Source organism: Cherax quadricarinatus, chromosome 70, assembly GCF_038502225.1.
Source record: "Cherax quadricarinatus isolate ZL_2023a chromosome 70, ASM3850222v1, whole genome shotgun sequence".
NCBI lineage: Eukaryota > Metazoa > Arthropoda > Malacostraca > Decapoda > Parastacidae > Cherax > Cherax quadricarinatus.
In genome coordinates this window covers 14,854,433-14,875,641 of record NC_091361.1, presented here as the reverse complement: position 1 = coordinate 14,875,641, position 21,209 = coordinate 14,854,433, and the positions used below count along the sequence as shown (strand labels likewise).

The following is a 21,209-nucleotide window of genomic DNA, read 5'->3' as shown; positions in this document are numbered from 1 at the left end:
TGCTGAATTTTTGATGCATTAAAAACTTATACGGCGCTATTGGTTTTGCCTGGACTGAGGTAGAAGGGGCTGGGTTTGTGGAATATTGGGGGCTACCTTTCTCGGATTGCTCAGTTAATTAGAGTTTTCTACTAAGCTCTTGTTATCTGCTAACTTTACAGTTCATTTTTTGTCATTGTTCGTCTTCACTTTCTCTGTCTTCACCTTGTTTATGTATTGTCGCCTTATTGAACTGTCTTAATTTTGTCTACATACCTGTTATAGCCTTGTCCAATTGTTTTCACCTTGTTTATTGGTCTTCTTCTTTATCTATTTGTCTTCAACTTCTTCATTTGGCTTCTCTTATCTACTTGTCTTCACTTTATTCATTTATCATGATCTTGTCCATTTATCAATGATCGTATAGCGTCACCTCGTTTATTTTTCTAGGCGTGATCCATATCTTCATAATTATCATTCAAAATTTCCTCCATCTTCATCCTCTTGACTTTTCAAAATCTGTCCAATTTTCGCTCACACAGAAACTCCCAGTTTTATCTTGCAACATATCGGCGCTGCAGTAGCGTCTCGCTATAACGGATTACTGCTCATGTTTCACTGAAAGAGTACCGGCCCTTCAGGCTTTACATCCGGATCATCACACTCGTCGCATCCGCAGTTTTCTATGCTTGCGGATTAGGAATCACATTTTTCATGGATTTGCTTAAAAAGTTTGCAGTATATCTCGGTGTCTCTTCACCCTCCAGGAGTGGACTACAGCACCCAGGTCTCCCTCGACTACAATAAGGTCGAGCATATGATGGAAGAGGTGTTCTCCCCGCTGCTGTCTAACGTGTCGACGGAGTACGGTTGGTTAAGCATCATGGGTGAGTAGTGACACAATACCATCCAGTATCCTTCACCCTCAGCTGAGAAGACTTACAGTTAAAGCTAATTAGTTCAACTCGCGGCCAAAAAAAAAAAATAACTAGCTGTTTGTTATTACTAGATGAGTACAAATAGGAAGCACTACTGCGTAGCACTGAGCAGATGTAAGATCAAACCTTCACCACGTCTTGCACTGAGCGACCCACACTGGTTAGCGCTTACCATGAATGTAATAATAATACAAACCACAGCAAGGGCAACAGCCTAGACTCTCAACCATAACAAAACTGTATTCACCACCGGAAAAGGGCCCACAATTTCGATGCAAATAGACACGACTAATATCTAATACCCCAAGACTTATAATTAAAAGACAAGACCGATAACAAAAGCGACCTGTTGTAAACATCGCACAATTCACAGTGACAGTTGTATCAGCACTAATATCAACAATGATCAATGTATAATTTGGGATACCTGCGTCATCTACCTTCATTCCTTTATAGAAGTCTTTACAGAACCCCTCAACACACATCAGAGATCCCAGTATTCTTCAGACCACCCCATTAGAGTGTTTATTTAGAGGCTAATGCATTTCTAGAGCACCTCACTGTTGACCGAAATACCATCTAGAAAGCTCGAAACTACTTCGAGCATCTCACTAGGGTGCTTAGTGTCGTGTGATTACCAATAAGCTCGCTAGAGTGCTCAGTGTAGGGTGTTAACCTATCACAGTGCTCAGTGATGGATGCTCACCTATCAGGGTGCTCAGAGGTGGGTGTTCACCCATCAGAGTGCTCAGTGTTGAGTGATCACACACCACCTCGCTAGAGTGCTCAGTGTTCTGTTAACACCTTACCATTCCCTGCAGTGTTGGATGATCACCCGTCTCATTAAACTTGGTCAATGTCAACTATTTACCATCACTTATTCACACACCTGGACAATTAATAATAGTCTTTAAAATTCTAGGTAGAATTGGCTAGTGTTTCTCGAGAGATAACGTCAGTATGAACGTCAAAGCCCATGTTTATATATTCCTATGATCTTCCTGTTTATGAGGAGAAATTCTCTTACTTTAGTGAAGGATAGTCAAGTCTGATATATGGGAGAAGTGATCAGCTCCAATTTCTTAGATCATAAGCCTTTTATTAGCATCAAAGGATATCTGATGACGGGTTATGAGGTAAAGTCTGCTACTCGCCCCCATCCCTTCTGCATATTAATTGGGGCTGACCAATTTGCATCGCAGTTTTACCCATTACCGTCGTCTCTCGTTCCACACGTTTGACCACCTCCCATTATCTGTGGCCAGGACATTAGACCCTCCATTAATCCGGTCCACTGGGAATACTTCCGCCCATTAGCAATACAGAATATGGACGGGTTCCTCCCTCACAGGTCAGGCGTAAAGAATTAATGGACTGTACTGATGGGACCATAGTGAGCTGGTCCTCTCGTGTGTATACGTTGAGTGTGTGTGTGTGTGGGGGAGGAAGGGGGTTGATATTCGCATCTTTGGCGGGTTACCCATGATTTTATGAATGTATGTATGCGTATGTATGTGTATATGCATGTACGCATCAATACTGAGGTGTCCTCCCGTGAAGTGATCTTCGCACTGCGGTGTCAGACATGGACGGCTGATAGTGAATATAATCTCTATCTTCACATGCAACATATTACACTAATTTCACCATCACTTAATATTTTTTAATCAACATTCACAAAATTCATCCAGTGATGAAGAGAAACATCATTATACACAAATAACTTCATTATAAATGTGCACCACAATCTACATCATTTCCTGTATAATTAATGGCAGATAAGGGTTAATACTGTATGAAAATGACGGATAAGGGTTAATGTATGATAATGACATAAGAGTTAATACTATATGATAAGGATAGATAAGAGTTAATATTGTATGATAATGACAATCAACCTCACAACAAAGCAGTTCTTTATTTCACAAGTTTTCCCTCAAATGTGAGTTTTTTCAAAAGTGTTTACAAATGTGACTATTTTCAAAAGTGTATACAAATGTGACTATTTTCAAAAGTGTATACAAATGTGACTATTTTGAAAAGTGTTTACAAATGTGACTATTTTCAAAAGTGTTTACAAATGTGACTATTTTCAAAAGTGTTTACAAATGTGACTATTTTCAAAAGTGTTTACAAATGTGACTATTTTCAAAAGTGTTTACAAATGAGACTATTTTCAAAAGTGTTTACAAATGTGACTATTTTCAAAAGTGTTTACAAATGAGACTATTTTCAAAAGTGTTTACAAATGTGACTATTTTCAAAAGTGTTTACAAATGAGACTATTTTCAAGTGTTTACAAATGTGACTATTTTCAAAAGTGTTTACAATTGTGTTTTCAAAAGTGTTTCAAATGTATTTTCAAACCATGACATAAAAAAAATAGGTCAACTTTGTGAGTGATAAGTTGCTGTACTTTGGCAATGAATCACTTTCTGATAATGATAATGATAATCATCAATGATGGCAATAGTCATATATATTTAACATCACAAAAGGTAATTAAAATGTTTTTTATCAGTCAATGATAAATGTGATGAGTTTGATAAGATTTATTTAACCAAAAATATTTTTATTTTTATTTGCTTAAGTTTGGTAATGGTACAGTATGTGATACCTACACAGTGGTATGTGATACCTACACAGTGGTATGTGATACCTACACAATGATATGTGATACCTGATGAAATTGAGACACATGTGCAACATCTGGGTATCTTTATTGTAGACGCTTCGCCATCCAGTGGCTTTATCAATACAAATTCCAGGACATAACTTGAAGACAGGAGAACTATGTACAGAAGATGAGGTAATCAGTCCCTCAACCTAGCAGTAGGTGCGAAGAGCACCGTAGTCGTGGAGATACTGAAGCAGAAGCAAGGCCCCTGACGCTTATATAGTAACGTCAGGTGGAAATGGGACGGGTAGAAGACAAGGGCATAGTCACTGGTAGGCGGGATTCCCCAGTGGAAGTAGGTCCTACCCAAATTGATGGGTTAGTTGTAGTAGTAGTATGTGATACCTACACAATGATATGTGATACCAACACAATGGTATGTGATACCAGCACAATGGTATGTGATACCTACACAATGATATGTGATACCAACACAATGGTATGTGATACCTACACAATGGTATGTTATACCAACACAATGGTATGTGATACCTACACAATGGTATGTGATACCTACACAATGGTATGTGATACCCACACAATAGTATGTGATACACAATGGTATGTGATACCTACACAATGATATGTGATACCAACACAATGGTATGTGATACCTACACAATGATGTGTGATACCAACACAATGGTATGTGATACCCACACAATAGTATGTGATACACAATGGTATGTGATACCTACACAATAGTATGTGATACCTACACAATGGTATGTGATACCTACACAATGATGTGTGATACCAACACAATGGTATGTGATACCCACACAATAGTATGTGATACACAATGGTATGTGATACCTACACAATGGTATGTGATACCTACACAATGGTATGTGATACCTACACAATGGTATGTGATACCCACACAATGGTATGTGATACCCGCTCAATGGTATGTGATACCCACACAGTGGTACGTGATACCCACACAATGGTATGTGATATCCAAACAATGGTATGTGATACCCACATAATGGTATGTGATACCTACACAATGGTAAATGACGCATACACAATGGTATGTGATACCTACACAATGGTATGTGATACCTACACAATGGTGTGTGATACCCACACAATGGTATGTGATACCCACACAATGGTATGCGATACCACACAACGGTATGTGATACCCACACAGTGGTATGTGATACCCACACAATGGTATGTGATACCCACAAAATATGTGATACCCAAACAATGGCATGTGATACCCAAACAATGGTGATACCCACATAATATGTGATACCCACATAATGGTATGTGATACCTACACAATGGTAAGTGATGCCTACGCAATGGTATGTGATACCCGCACAATGGTATGTGATACCCACACAATGGTATGTGATACCCACACAATGGTATGTGATACCTTCACAATGATATGTGATACTCACACAATGGTATGTGATACCCACATAAAATGGCATGTGATATCTATACAATGGTATGTGATACCCTCACAATGGTATGTGATACCCACACAATGGTATGTGATGCTTACACAATGGTATTTGATACCCACACAATGGTAAGCGATACCTACACAATGGTATGTGATACCCACACAATGGCATGTGATACCTACACAATGATATATGATACCAACACAATGATATGTGATACCCACAAAATGGTATGTCATACCCACGCAATGGTAAGTGATACCCACACAATGGTATGTGATACCCACACAATGGTATGTGATACCCCACACAATCATATGTGATAACCAAACAATGGTATGTGATATCCACACACTGGTATGTGTTAACCACACAATGATATGGAATACCCACACAATGGTATGTAATACCCACACACTGGCATGTGATACCCACACAATGGTATGTGATACCCACACAATGGCCTGAGATACACACACAGTGGTATGTGATACCCATACAATGATAAATGATACCCACACAATGGCATGTGATACCCACACAGAGGTATGTAATACCCAAACAATGGTATGTGATACCTACATAATGGCATGTGATGCCTACACAATATCATGTGATATTCACACAATGATATGTGATACACAATGGTATGTGATATCCAAATAATGGCATGCGGTACCCACACAGTGGTTTGTGATACTTACACAATGGTATGTGATACCCACACAATGGTATGTGATACCCACACAATGGTATGTGATACCTACACAATGATATGTGATACCCACACAATGATATGTGATACCCACAAAATGGTATGTCATACCCACGCAATGGTAAGTGATACCCACACAATGGTTTGTGATACTCACACAATGGTATGTGATACTCACACAATTGTATGTGATACCCCACACAATCATATGTGATAACCAAACAATGGTATGTGATACCTACATAATGACATGTGATGCCTACACAATAGCATGTGATATTCACACAATGATATGTGATACACAATGGTATGTGATATCCAAACAATGGCATGCGGTACCCACACAGTGGTTTGTGATACCCACACAATGGTATGTGATACCCAAAACAATGGTATGTGATACCCACACAGTGGTTTGTGATAGCCACACAATGGTATGTGATACCCACACAATGGTATGTGATATCCACCCAATGGTATGTGATATCCACCCAATGGTATGTGATATCCACCCAATGGTATGTGATATCCACCCAATTGCAGACACAAATGTTTTTCTGTAATCTCTGTAATGAGACTGTTCTGACCGAAACTGTGGCTGACGAAAAAGTTCACCGTGTGGCCGAAACGTAGTAAAAAAAAGTTCCATCTCACTTTGTTATCTTTCTCATCATTCATCATTTTAACAGTTATATCATTATTATCGTTATCTCAGTTATCTTCGTAAAGTTTTAACAAGCATTTATCATATTCAGTCATGTTCACCATCATGATTATGAACTTATCACAATCACTCACATTCATCACTGCTCACCATCACTATCAGTCACCTTCACTTACCGTCATCATTATCAATCTCTATTATTGCTCATCACCATCAATCACCTTCATCAGCGATCACCATCACTGTCACTCAGTATCACCAGTGCTCACTATTTCCATCAATTATCTTCACCAGTTCTCACCATCACTATCACTCACTTTAATCAGTGCTCACCATCGTCATCAATCACCTTTATCAGTGTTCATCATCATCATCAATCACCAACATCATTAGCGACTCCCAGCGTCAACCATCACCAACAACAACTCTTGCTACCACTACAAATATTTACCCTCCACTCCACTCTTCCCTCCGCTCCACTCCACTCTTCCCTCCACTCCACTCTTCCCTCCAGTCCACTCCAGTCTTCCCTCCAGATCACTCCACTCTTCCCTCCATTCCACTCTTCCTTCCACTCCCCTCTACTCTTCGCTCAGCTCCGTTCCACTCTTTCCACAACTCCACTCTTCCTTCCCTTCCACTCCACTCTTCCCTCCCTTCCACTCTTTCCCTGACGTTCCCTGGCCTCCACTTCCCTCCACCCTTCACTGTCCTCTATTCTTTTCCTGTCTTTCACTGTCCTCCACTGTCCTCCATTCTTCCCCTTTCCTCCACTGTGCGACATTCTTCCCCTGTCCTCCACTGTCCTCCATTCTTCCCCTGTCCCTCAATGTCCTCCACTCTTCCCCTGTCTTCCACTGTCCTCCAATCTTCCCCCTGTCCTTCAATGTCCTCCATTCTTCCTCTGTCTTCACAGTCCTCCACTGTCCTCCATTCTTCCCCTGTCCTTCAATGTCCTCCATTCTTCCCCTGTCTTCACAGACCACCACTGTCCTCCATTCTTCCCCTGTCCTTCACTGTCCTCCACTGTCCTCCATTCTTCCCCTGTCCCTCAATGTCCTCCACTCTTCCCCTGTCTTCCACTGTCCTCCAATCTTCCCCCTGTCCTTCAATGTCCTCCATTCTTCCCCTGTCCTTCACTGTCCTCCACTGTCCTCCATTCTACCCCTGTCCTCCACTGTCCTCCATTCTTCCCCTGTCCTTCACAGTCCTCCACTGTCCTTCATTCTTCCCCTGTCCTCCACTGTACTCTACTCTTCCCCTGTCCTACACTGTCCTCTGTCCTCTTTCTTCCCCTTTCCTCCACTGTCCTCCACTCTTCTCCTGTCCTTCACAGTCCTCCACTGTCCTCCATTCTTCCGCTGTCCTTCACTGTCCTCTACTGTCCTCCATTGTCCTCCATTCTTCCCCTGTCCTTCACTGTCCTCCACTGTCCTCCATTCTACCCCTGTCCTCCATTCTTCCCCTGTCCTCCACTGTCCTCCACTCTTCCCCCTGTCCTTCAATGTCCTCCATTCTTCCCCTGTCTTCACAGTCCTCCACTGTTCTCCATTCTTCCCCTGTCCTTCACTGTCCTCCATTCTTCCCCTGTCCTTCACTGTCCTCTACTGTCCTCCATTGTCCTCCATTCTTCCCCTGTCCTTCACTGTCCTCCACTGTCCTCCATTCTACCCCTGTCCTCCATTCTTCCCCTGTCCTCCACTGTCCTCCACTCTTCCCCCTGTCCTTCAATGTCCTCCATTCTTCCCCTGTCTTCACAGTCCTCCACTGTCCTTAATTCTACCCCTGTCCTCCATTCTTCCCCTGTTCTTCACTGTCCTCCACTGCCCTCCAATGTCCTCCATTCTTCCCCTGTTCTTCACTGTCCTTCACAGTCCTCCACTGTCCTCCATTCTACCCCTGTCCTCCATTCTTCCCCTGTCCTCCACTGTACTCTACTCTTCCCTGTCCTCCAATGTCTTCCACTCTTCCCCTGTCCTTCACTGTCCTCTGTCCTCATTCTTCCCCTTTCCTCCACTGTCCTCCACTCTTCTCCTGTCTTTCACAGTCCTCCACTGTCCTCCATTCTTCCCCTGTCCTTCACTGTCCTCTACTGTCCTCCATTGTCCTCCATTCTTCCCCTGTCCTTCATAGTCCTCCACTGTCTTCCATTCATCCCCTGTCCTCCATTCTTCCGATGTCCTCCACTCTTCTCCTGTCCTTCACTGTTCTCCATTCCTCCCCTGCCCTTCACTGTCCTCAACTGTCCTTCACTGTCCTTCACAGTCATCCACTGTCCTTCAAAGTCCTTCACTGTCCTTTACTGTCCTCCACTTTCCTCCACTGTCCTTCACTGTCCTCCACTGCCCTTCACTGTCCTCCACTGTCCTCCACTGTCCTTCACTGTCCTCCACTGCCTTTCACGTTCCTCCACTGTCCTCCACTGTCCTTCACTGTCGTCCCCTGTCCTCCATTCTTCCCCTGTCCTCCATTGTCCTCCGCTCTTCCCCTGTCCTCCACTGTCCTCCACTCTTCCCCTGTCCTACACTGTCCTCCACTCTTCCCCTGTCCTACACTGTCCTCCATTCTTCCCCTGTCCTCCACTGTCCTCCATTCTTCCCCTGTCCTCCACTGTCCTCCATTCTTCCCCTGTCATTCACTGTCCTCCATTCTTTCCCTATCCTCCACACTGTCCTCCACGCTTCCCCTGTCCTCCACTGTCCTCCATTCTCCCTCTATCCTCCACTGCCCTCCACTCTTCCCCTATCCTTCACTGTCCTCCGTTCTTCCCCTGTCCTCCACTGTCCTCCACTTTTCCTCTGTCCTCCACTGTCCTCCATTCTTCCCATGTCCTCCACTGTCCTCCACTCTTACCCTGTCCTCCACTCTTCCCCTGTCCTTCACTGTCCTCCACTCTTCCTCTGTCCTCCGCTCTCATCCAATCTTCCCCTGTCCTCCACTCTTCCCCTGTCCTTCACTGTCCTCCACTCTTCCCCTGTCCTTCACTGTCCTCCACTCTTTCCCTGTCCTCCACTGTCCTCCACTGTCCTCTCCTCCACTGTCCTTTACCGTCCTCCACTGTCCTCCACCGTTCTCCACTGTCCTCCAGTTTCCTCCACTGTCATCCACCATCCTCCACTGTCCTCCACTTTCCTCCACTGTCCTCCACTGTCGTCCACCGTTCTCCACTGTCCTCCACTGTCGTCCACCGTCCTCCACTGTCCTCCACAGATCTTCACTGTCCTCTACTATCCTCCACCGTCCTCCACTGTCCTCCACCGTTCTCCACTGTCCTCCACCCTTCTCCACTCTCCACTATCTTCCACTGTCCTCCACTCTTCCCCTGTCCTCCACTCTTCCCAGGTCCTTCACTGTCCTCCACTGTTCTCCACTCTTTCCCTGTCCTTCACTCTTCCTCTGTCCTCCAGTGTCCTCCATTCTTCCCCTGTCTTCCACTGTCGTCCAATCTTCCTCTGTCCTCCACTGTCCTCCAATCTTCTCCTGTCCACCACTGTCCTCCATTCATCCCGTCCTCCACTGTCCTCCACTCTTCCCCTGTCCTTCACTGCCCTCCACTCTTCCCCTGTCCTCCACTCTTCCCCTGTCCTCCACTCTTCCCCTGTCCTTTACTGTCCTCCACTCTTCCCCTGTCCTCCACTGTCCTCCACTCTTCCCCTGTCCTTTACTGTCCTCCACTCTTCCCCTGTCCTTTACTGTCCTCCACTCTTCCCCTATCCTTCACTGTCCTCCACTCTTCCCCTGTCCTTCACTGTCCTCCACTGTCCTCCACTCTTTCCCTGTCCAACACTGTCCTCCACTGTCCTCCACCGTCCTCCACTCTCCTCCACTGTCCTCCGCCCTTCTCCACTCTCCTCCACTCTCTTCCACCGTCATTCACCGTTCTCCACTGTCCTCCACTGTCCTCCACTGTCCTCCATTCTTCCCCTATCCTCCACTGTCCTCCATTCTTCCCCTGTCCTTCACTGTCCTTCATCCTTCATGTGTCCTCCACTGTCCTCCAATCTTCCCCTGTCCTCCACTGTCCTCCATTCATCCCCTGTCCTCCACTGTCCCCCACTCTTTCCCTGTCCTCCACTGTCCTCCATTCATCCCCTGTCCTCCACTGTCCTCCTCTCTTCTCCTGTCCTTCACTGTCCTCCACTCTTCTCCTGTCCTCCACTGTCCTCCACTCTTACCCTGTCCTTCACTGTCCTCCACTGTCCTCCACTCTTCTCCTGCCCTCCACTGTCCTCCACTCTTACCCTGTCCTTCACTGTCCTCCACTCTTTCACTGTCCTCCACTGTTCTCCACTGTCCTCCACTGTCCTCCACTGTCCTCCACCGTTCTCCACTGTCCTCCACTGTCTTTCACCGTCCTCCACTGTCCTCCACCGTTCTCCACTTTCCTCCACTGTTCTCCACTTTCCTCCACTGTTCTCCACTGTCCTCCACTGTTCTCCACTGTCCTCCACCGTTCTCCACTGGCCTCCACCGTTCTCCACCGTCCTCCACTGTCCTCCACCGTCCTCCACTGTCCTCCACCGTCCTCCACTGTCCTCCACCGTTCCCCATTGTCCTCCACTGTTCTCCACTGTCCTCCCCCGTCCTCCACTGTCCTCCACTCTCCTCCACTCTCCTCCACCGTCCTTCACTGTCCTCCACTGTCCTCCCCCGTCCTCCACTGTCCTCCACCGTTCTCCACCGTCCTCCATTGTCCTCCACTGTCCTCCACCGTTCTCCACCGTCCTCCATTGTCCTCCACCGTCTTCCACTGTCCTCCACTCTCCTCCACTCTTCTCCACTGTCCTCCACCGTCCTTCACTGTCCTCCACCGTCCTCCACTGCTGTCCTCCACTGTCCTCCAGTGTCCTCCACTGTCCTCCACCGTCCTCCACTGTCCACCGTTCTGCACTGTCCTCCACTGTCCTCCACTGCTGTCCTCCACCATTCCCCACTGTCCTTCACTGTCCTTCACTGTCCTCCTCCGTCCTCCTCCGTCCTCCACTGCTGTCCTTCACTGTCCTCCACTGCTGTCCTCCACTGTCCTCCACCGTCTTCCACTGTCCTCCACTGCTGTCCTCAACTGTCCTCCACCGTCTTCCACTGTCCTCCACTGCTGTCCTCCACTGTCCTCCACTGCTGTCCTCCACTGTCCTCCACCGTCCTCCACTGTCCTCTACCGTTCTCCACTCTCCACTCTCCTCCACTCTCCTCCACTGTCCTTCACTGTCCTCCACTGTCCTCCACTGCCCTCCACTGCTGTCCTTCACTGCCCTCCACTGCTGTCCTTCACTGTCCTCCACTGTCCTCCTCCGTCCTCCACTGTCCTCCACTGCTGTCCTTCACTGTCCTCCACTGTCCTCCACTGCTGTCCTTCACTGTCCTCCACTGCTGTCCTCCACTCTCCTCCACTCTCCTCCACTGCTGTCCTCCACTGTCCTCCACTGTCCTCCACCGTCCTCCACCGTCCTCCACTCTCCTCCACATTCCTGCCTTACCATCATTATCTACATATAAGGCCCAGCTATATATCGCATTTTTTAAGTGTTCTTTTTTTCAATAATAAAATTCCAGTTTCTGAATGATTCACTTTTCTTAATATTGTTATTAATTGGAAGCACTAAACTAGTAGGGGTCTTATAGCCTTTAAAAATTAGATTCCTATACAGTAATTATAATGAAATAGAGGACAAATGCAGTTCCATAGACCATGAGCTTCTGAACGGCACCAAGACATGTTGTTTACACGTGTATGTGAATGACTCAAAAAAATTGTTGTGTTGGGGATGAGTTAGTGTTGAGTGAAACACTGAGTTGCAGTGTTGTTGTTTCTCGTTGATTTAGAGAGTCGAAGATGTTTGTCAACTGAAAGGGAAGAAACACTTTTCTTTCAATGCATTTTTGCATGTTGCATACAGCTTTAGTGTTTGGGTTTTCAGTATAATAATAATAATAATAATAATAATAATAATAATAATAATAATAATAATAATAACAGTATTAACAGCAATAAACATAGTAATAATAACAATAACACTAATAATAGTAATAATATCAGTAATAATCAGGTGGCCTGGTGGCTAAAGCTCCCGCTTCACACACGGAGGCCCCGGGTTCGATTCCCGGCGGGTGGAAACATTTCGAGACGTTTCCTTACACCTGTTGTCCTGTTCACCTAGCAGCAAATAGGTACCTGGGTGTTAGTCGACTGGTGTGGGTCGCATCCTGGGGGACAAGATTAAGGACCCCAATGGAAATAAGTTAGACAGTCCTCGATGACGCACTGACTTTCTTGGGTTATCCTGGGTGGCTAACCCCCCGGGGTTAAAAATCCGAACGAAATCTTATCTATCTTATCTTAATCTTAACAAAAGTAATAGCAACACTAACAATAATAATAGCAATACCATTATTATTATCTCATAAAAGGAATAAAGAGGAAGTAGACAAAAAAAAATATATCAAGGAAGAAATATATATAATAAAAAAGGTCAAGAAAACACAGGCACCTTCCTCCCTGACGAGGCAGTTTACGAAGCCTCAGTTTCACACTGCAAGTTGCGGCTGTTTAGTGGACACACAGTATTTTTTCACGATTAGTGAAGAATCTTGAATCAGCTGAAACTATTATTCAGAGGATATCTTAACACAAATGTATTATGAGGAAGTAAACACTAGACTGGGAGAATAAAGAAACAATACCATGGCTGGAAAAAATGATCACAAACCCGCACTTAGTGAGGAACTTTACGTTTCGTTCCAGGGTGGACTTAAACGGTCCAGGATGGTGTCCGAAACGTGATCATGAGGTCCTGTACGAAATAATACAAAGAGATTATCTCGAGTACTTACCCTTAAATATCATGAAAATAAAAAGGAATAATTGAAAATCTAATGAAGACTTCATTATAATTAGTAACACCTGAGTTATACTCCCAAGATTAACCTAAGAAAGGCAAGCAATATAACTTTTTTTTTTCACTGAGTACCCTTTTTGCATCTCCAAGATGCGGCCCAATAACCCTCAAATAAGTCTGTTAGGTAACCAGGGACAGGAGGTATCAAAATTGCCTTTTCGACTCGCCCGCACACATACCGGGATTGAAGCCAGGTGCTGTCGGTTGTGAGCCGGTCATTGTACCACTGATTATCAGCTCAGATCGGAAGATCCCTTATATACGAGAATAGAGGAATCAAACGTGCCTTATATATTTTCTTTCCCTTAACTTGTTTTTGCGTATGTGTAGGAATCTTAAGTCAGTATCGACGTAAATGATCGCTCTGTTTTTATATCACGAAATACAATGTAACGTATGTGCGTATCCCTGAATGTGTGTGTCTATGTATCCGTGTGTGCATGTTTAAGTGTAAATACAGCTTAACCTATCGCTATAGCCTGACTGGCCAGAGACCAGTCCGTGATTTGGGAATGGAGGATCAAGTGGTGAATGGCCCACACACGGGTTTAGCACTACATAAATACAAAACATTATGACTGTAGTATGCTCTTCCTGCAGGCATGAAGCTTGTGTGTGACTGTGACGTGCTGTGGATCATCTCTCAACCACGCTACATGGACCACCTTCTCTTCGCTGTCTGCACCAACCACACAAGCCTCAGTAACCTCAGTGAGGACGAACTGGCTGAAGACTGCGCCACCGACTCGCCCCTGGAGGATGACTGGTACGATGAAGAGGAGGAAGCGATGAAGAGAAGAGATAATGAGAGTGAGAAGAAGCAGGAAACTGGTTATATAAAGTATGGCTGGTGGTGGTTGTGGTAGTGACTAGTGGTCACTCCGGCGGCTCTTGTGATAGAGATGGCAATGGTTTATTGTTAGTATGGTGACGAGGTTGACAGTGCCTGCTGGAGACTGTGTTGCTCTCTTTAACAGTGTTCTTCCACCAACCAAATCTTACTTTCTCTTCGTGGAAAACTTACAGAAACAGTGAGCATTCACTGTAAAACGTTTCATTCAAGTATATGCTGCATCATGTTCTCAAAAACACTGAAGTGTGTGCGTCATTATTTTCTGATAACCTTGAAGTACTGGGTTATCAAGACTTAATTACACTAGTTTTGGCTTTAACAGTTCCTAATAACGTTCATGTATGAGCATCATTCCTGATAACACTTAAGTGTGAGCCTCATTAAATCTTACAGAAGGAAACACAACACGATCTCATACACCCATCACTGAGGGTAAGACGAGACGGCGTAGAGTATAATGAGGAGAGATAATGAGACACAAGTATAGATGGGGTGAGCACACGGACAAGCGTTTCTCACTGTTGTAACGCTGAGAAATTCCTTTGATCTGTATTTTTTTTTAACAAGTCGGCCGTCTCCCACCGAGGCAGAGTGACCCAAAAAGAAAGAAAATCCCCAAAAAGAAAATACTTTCATCATTCAACACTTTCACCTCACACATAAGCACTGTTTTTTGCAGAGGTGCTGCCCAGAATACAACAGTTTAGAAGCATATACGTATAAAAATACACAATATATCTCTCCAAACTACCAATATCCCAACAATGCAACAATGCAGGCATTGTACTTCCCATTTCCAGGACTCAAGTCCGGTTATGTAAAATAACCTGTTTCCCTGAATCCCTTCACTAAATATTACCCTGCTCACACTCCAACAGCTCGTCAGGTCCCAAATACCATTTGTCTCCATTCACTCCCATCTAACACGCTCATGCACGCCTGCTGGAAGTCCAAGCCCCTCGCCCACAAAACCTCCCTTACCCCTTCCTTCCAACCTTTCCGAGGACGACCCCTACCCCGCCTTCCTTCCCTTACAGATTTATACGCTCTCCATGTCATTCTACTTTGATCCATTCTCTCTAAATGACCAAACCACCTCAACAACCCCTCTTCAGCCCTCTGACTAATACTTTTATTAACTCCACACCTTCTCCTAATTTGCACATTCCAAATTTTCTGCATAATATTTACACCAAACATTGCCCTTAGACAGGACATCACTGCCTTCAACCGCCTCCTCGCTGCAGCATTTACAACCCAAGCTTCACACCCATATAAGAGTGTTGGTACTACTATACTTTCATACATTCCCTTCTTTGCCTCCATAGATAACATTTTTTGCCTCAATGCATCACTCACCTTTTTTTCCTTCATCAATTCTGTGATTAACCTCATCCTTCATAAATCCATCCGCTAACACGTCAACTCCCAAATATCTAAAAACATTCACTTCTTCCATACTCCTACTCCCCAATTTGATATTCAATTTTTTTTCATCTAAATCATTTGATACTCTCATCACCTTACTCTTTTCTATGTTCACTTTCAACTTTCTACCTTTACACACATTCCCAAACTCATCCACTAACCTTTGCAATTTTTCTTTAGAATCTCCCATAAGCAAAGTATCATCACCAAAAAGTAATTGTCACTTCCCATTTTGTATTTAATTCCCCATAATTTAATCCCTCCCCTCTCCCGAACACCCTAACATTTACTTCTTTTACAACCCCATCTATAAATATATTAAACAACCATGGTGACATTACACATCCCTGTCTAAGACCTACTTTTACCGGGAAGCAATCTCCCTCTCTTCTACACACCCTAACCTGAGCCTCACTATCCTCATAAAAACTCTTTACAGCATTTAGTAACTTACCACCTATTCCATATACTTGCAACATCTGCCACATTGCTTCCCTATCCACTCTATCATATGCCTTTTCTAAATCCATAAATGCAATAAAAACTTCCCTACCTTTATTTAAATACTGCTCACATAAATGCTTCAATGATAATGATCCGATATATCAGTTGCCCCTCTATAAACGTGTACATCCTGGAGCCTACCCATCAACCTTTTATCCACCAATACATAATCTAACAAACTACTTTCATTACGTGCTATATCATACCTTGTATATTTATTTATCCTCTTCTACATAAAATATGTATTACTTATTACCAAACCTCTTTCTACACAGCTCAATTAAAGGCTCCCCATTTTCATTTACCCCTGGCACCCCAAATATACCTACTACTCCCTCCACAACATTTTTACCCACTTTAGCATTAAAATCCCCAACCACCATTACTCTCACACTTGGTTCAAAACTCCCCATGCATTCACTCAACATTTCCCAAAATCTCTCTCTCTCCTCTATACTTCTCTCTTCCCCAGGTGCATATACGCTTACTATAACCCACTTCTCACATCCAATCTTTATTTTACTCCACATAATCCTTGAATTAATACATTTATAGTCCCTCTTTTCCTGCCATAGCTTATCCTTCAACATTATTGCTACTCCTTCTTTAGCTCTAACTCTATTAGAAACCCCTGACCTAATCCCATAAATTCCTCTCCACTGAAACTCACCCACCCCCTTCAGTTTTGTTTCACTTAAAGCCAGGACATCCAGCTTCTTCTGATTCATAACATCCACAATCATCTCTATCATTGGCACAACATCCTCGCACATTAAGACTTCCCACTTTAACAATTTTCTTCTTATTCTTTTTATTAATTATTACAGGAAAAGGGGTTTCTAGCCCATTGTTCCCGGAATTTTAATTGACTTTTACAACACGCATGGCTTACGGAGGAAAGATTTATTCCACTTCCCCATGATGTGTATATTAATTAAAATTTACTTCACTGATAGTATCTGGTTTCCCAAAGACCAGAGCTAAAAACTGCTGGTGGTCAAGAATCTAAAGAAAGAATACGAGACGCCGCTCGCTCCCTTAAAAACTAACTCAAAACCCTAATTTTCGAAGCGGTGGACAGGTAAGCAGTCGGAAGTCCTCTGGGTCATCACATGACTTAAGTCCCGCGTCAGGAAACACTTGCTCTGTTTACTGACAAACCTTACCTAACCATGGACAGGCAAATGAGCTAACGACGCTCACCTCGACCTCATTCCTAACCATCACTTTCACTATACTTTCTAAAACCTCATTTAACCTATGATGTGGTACATAAGGAAGCAGTGTCTGTGCTCAGTGGTAACTGTGATAAATTAATGAAGCTCGTTTTGTTAAATTGTTTCTGTGTCATCCAAATATAAAAAGTTTAACTGCTGTTCATGAAATATAAATAATATGTAATTACATTATTAAATATTTTTGCAGCTCCTGAGACGCCAAGAGAAAAACTCAAGTATAAAAGTCAAGTAAATGGAATATTAATTTTCCGCTAGATATCCTATAATTGAAATTTATTTTTAGTTATATATATTTATACTCCACAAGTGGAAATAAATGAAGCATGACATATCGACTTTAAGTCCCTTTTGAAGAAAGAGAAGAATAAAAATTAAATAATTTTCATTAATTTTTATGATTACTAATTATTATTATTAGTAATATTAGTAGTGGTAGTATTGGTTTTATTTAGGAACGCTAAACCCATTAGATTCACACTCCACGTCTTATACAAGTGAATCCTCACGTTCGCATCAGAGACCAGCCCTCTAAGGCTGGTCTCAAAGCCTTTCATTAAGAAGTACACAAGAAACTGAGGTTATATCTATAGTGAATGTAAATAGAAATTTCTAAAAATATGCCGGTCATCTTACATACTTACGAAAGGGAAAAAGAAATCAGTGCGCCCACCAAAGGGCAAAACACTTAATGATTTTCAGTTGACAGTCATGTGATGGACGGCAGCGTCTCCCTGAGTTGTCTACCAAACTACCAAAAAATCTACAAACAATAACACTTCACTAATTAAAGTTGAGAAGTCTGGCAACTTTTATGATCGAAGGAAAACAAACTTCAGGCAAATTAATGAACCAATTTTCTCTATTTTAAATGTCAAGAATGAAGTCTTGAGGCTGCGACGTGTTAGCTATAAATATGGCCGTTGTTGACATTGTTACACAGGGACGTTGTTCATATCTATGTTCACATTAACTGAGGATTTTTAATGCTGGTGTCAGCTGCATGACATTAATGCTGGTGTCAGCTGCATGGCATTAATGCTGGTGTCAGCTGCATGGCATTAATGCTGGTGTCAGCTGCATGGCATTAATGCTGGTGTCAGCTGCATGGCATTAATGCTGGTGTCAGCTGCATGGCATTAATGCTGGTGTCAGCTGCATGGCATTAATGCTGGTGTCAGCTGCATGGCATTAATGCTGGTGTCAGCTGCATGGCATTAATGCTGGTGTCAGCTGCATGACATTAATGCTGGTGTCAGCTGCATGGCATTAATGATGGTGTCAGCTGCATGGCATTAATGCTAGTGTCAGCTGCATGGCATTAATGCTGGTGTCAGCTGCATGGCATTAATGCTGGTGTCAGCTGCATGGCATTAATGCTGGTGTCAGCTGCATGGCATTAATGCTGGTGTCAGCTGCATGGCATTAATGCTGGTGTCAGCTGCATGGCATTAATGCTGGTGTCAGCTGCATGACATTAATGCTGGTGTCAGCTGCATGGCATTAATGATGGTTGCTGAAGCTTGGGACTCAAATTTGCGGTACGTCAAATACGTCGCAGCGAGATTTCGAAATACGTTGTGTGGCATGGATGCTATACAGAGAAAAATTGGGATTAGATAGCTCATTCAGTACAGAGATACTTCAATTTCATGATTCGAATTTGGAAGGGCCTCACCAAATAACATATATGCAAAAGGAACTAACCAGCGTAAATATTTAGATAAGGGACTCCACCGAATTTTTCCAAAATTTATAATTGCAAATAACCATTAGTGCATAATTTGTGAACTAGAGATAATTTTATTTTGTGCAAATTGGACAAAAAAAAAAACAGTTTTGTGGTAAATTCTATCTGGAGAAAAAATATTTAGAAAATACCTTTTTATTAACTACCTAATATACCCTTCCCTAATCCCTATGTAACCTAACCTAACCTAATAAAACCTTACCTAACATACGTTAATGTGCAGTTTACCACTTTGTAATGATGCCAAATCGTTAATTATATTAGAAAGAATAAAAAGAAATAAAAAAAATACGGAAAAAATCTGAAAATTCACGGCATGTGAGAAGGAACTCTACGGGAGGCTGCATCACCATACATGTTATGACTATGATTCATTGTAGGAACATCGTACAACAATGATATTTATACCAGTGTGTTGTCAAAGTGTTAAGCTATTTTTTTTTATGTACGATTAACTCATTTTTCGTATTTTTTTTTTTCGTACTCAGCGCAACGCAGGTGTCGGTGGCCCTCTTGTGGATGTAGGAAACAGTGTTGCTCAGTAAGTTCACATGTGCGTCCGTCTTGTCGGTGAATATATTGTACATTAATAAATCTTAATCTTACCAGACATTAATCGGGTGTTGGTAGATTTGCTACTGTTTACTTCATGGTCCACCAAGTGAACTGGCCTATGGTATTCAGCGACTCAATAATGATGACGGCTTTGAGGGGACGAGATACAGCTCGTTACGGCCACGCTGGCGGGAGATTTATCCGTAAAAACTTCTACTTGCGTAAAAAAAAACCATACCACTGGCGGGATTGAACCCGCGGTCAGAGAGTCTCAGAACTCCAGACCGTCGTGGTTTGTTTGCAATCGTGTCATTACGATTTCGTGAGTCAGTTCTATTTGCGTTCAGATTGGGACCCACGCTAACTTCGCTGTGGTGTACAAATATACATAGCAGGATGAATCTTACTGTAGTTAGCTGGCCCAGTCGCTAACTTCACCCGTTTCGTAGTTTGATGTTTATTCAAACCTGTCACTTCAGTGGTACAGTTAAATACATTCCTCTTATGACATAATTTTTGAAGATTATAATTTCAAAAAATAAAAATGTACACAAGAAATAGCTATTACTGCCGTACACAAATAACCCGCAGATAGTTTATGAATACGTCTCGGTCCTACTTGGACCGAAATGGTAAATGGTCCAAGTGTACATTTGACACACACACACACACACACACACACATTGTATATACACACACACACACATATATATATATATATATATATATATATATATATATATATATATATATATATATATATTATATATATATATATATATATATATATGAGATATATATATATATATATATATATATATATATATATATATATATATATATATATATATATATATATATATATATATATATATATGCAATAAGATCACAGTAAACAGGTGATTTCAGAATATGCAAAACAACCACTCTGAAAGAATAGAGAAATTCCAAGCGCTTTCGTGACTACTCACATTATCAAGGAACTATGAAAGTAAAGCATCCAAGGAAGCTATATAAGGGGTCTGGTTGGCACCTCACTATCAGATCCCACAACGGTTTAAACACGTGACGCGCGGCGAGCCAACTTGGAAAGGTCCTTGGCACAACTCACCCCACAAACTATTCTACCCAAGAAATAAGAAATTTTAAAGATTATTTGTCTAGTGTATTATTAAATTCTTCCCAAATTCTATTAATTATAAATGGATCTAATTTATATAAACCAAAGGAAATATTCATATTATTGTCAAAACTGCTTTTTATGAAACAAGATTCAATTATATTCCTGTCGACCATGGACTTGCTTGATACTACTTTCTCAACTTTTTGAAAATCAATTGGATGGTTAAAATCTCTTACATGAATAAATAGAGCATTGGAATCTTGTCCAGTTCTAATGCTATATTTATGTTGTTTTAATCTTAGTTCGAGATTTTTTTTTTTACCAGTTTGACCGTAATAAACTTTATCGCAAATTTTACAAGGAATCTTATAGACACATCCATCAGCATTTTGGGGGGAATTCTTTATCAAAAGTTTTTTTACTGTATCGAGATTTTTGAATACAACTTTAATATTAAAAGTCTTA

The 21,209-nt window shown here is 42.5% G+C and overlaps 2 protein-coding genes across 2 annotated transcripts in view; one reads left to right on the top strand and one right to left on the bottom strand.

Moving 5' to 3' along the window:
* LOC128705395 (oplophorus-luciferin 2-monooxygenase non-catalytic subunit-like) overlaps positions 1–15,054 on the top strand; it is a 192,437-nt gene extending 177,383 nt beyond the window's left edge. The window contains exons 9-10 of the mRNA XM_070099903.1: positions 747–866; positions 13,897–15,054. Coding sequence (XP_069956004.1) covers positions 747–866; positions 13,897–14,162 — 386 coding nt within the window. The 3' untranslated portion in view covers positions 14,163–15,054. The remainder of the gene's footprint in view (positions 1–746; positions 867–13,896) is intronic.
* Positions 1–21,209, bottom strand: part of LOC128695258 (uncharacterized) — a 1,855,180-nt gene that overhangs the window by 490,285 nt on the left and 1,343,686 nt on the right. The gene's annotated exons all lie outside the window — the stretch shown is intronic.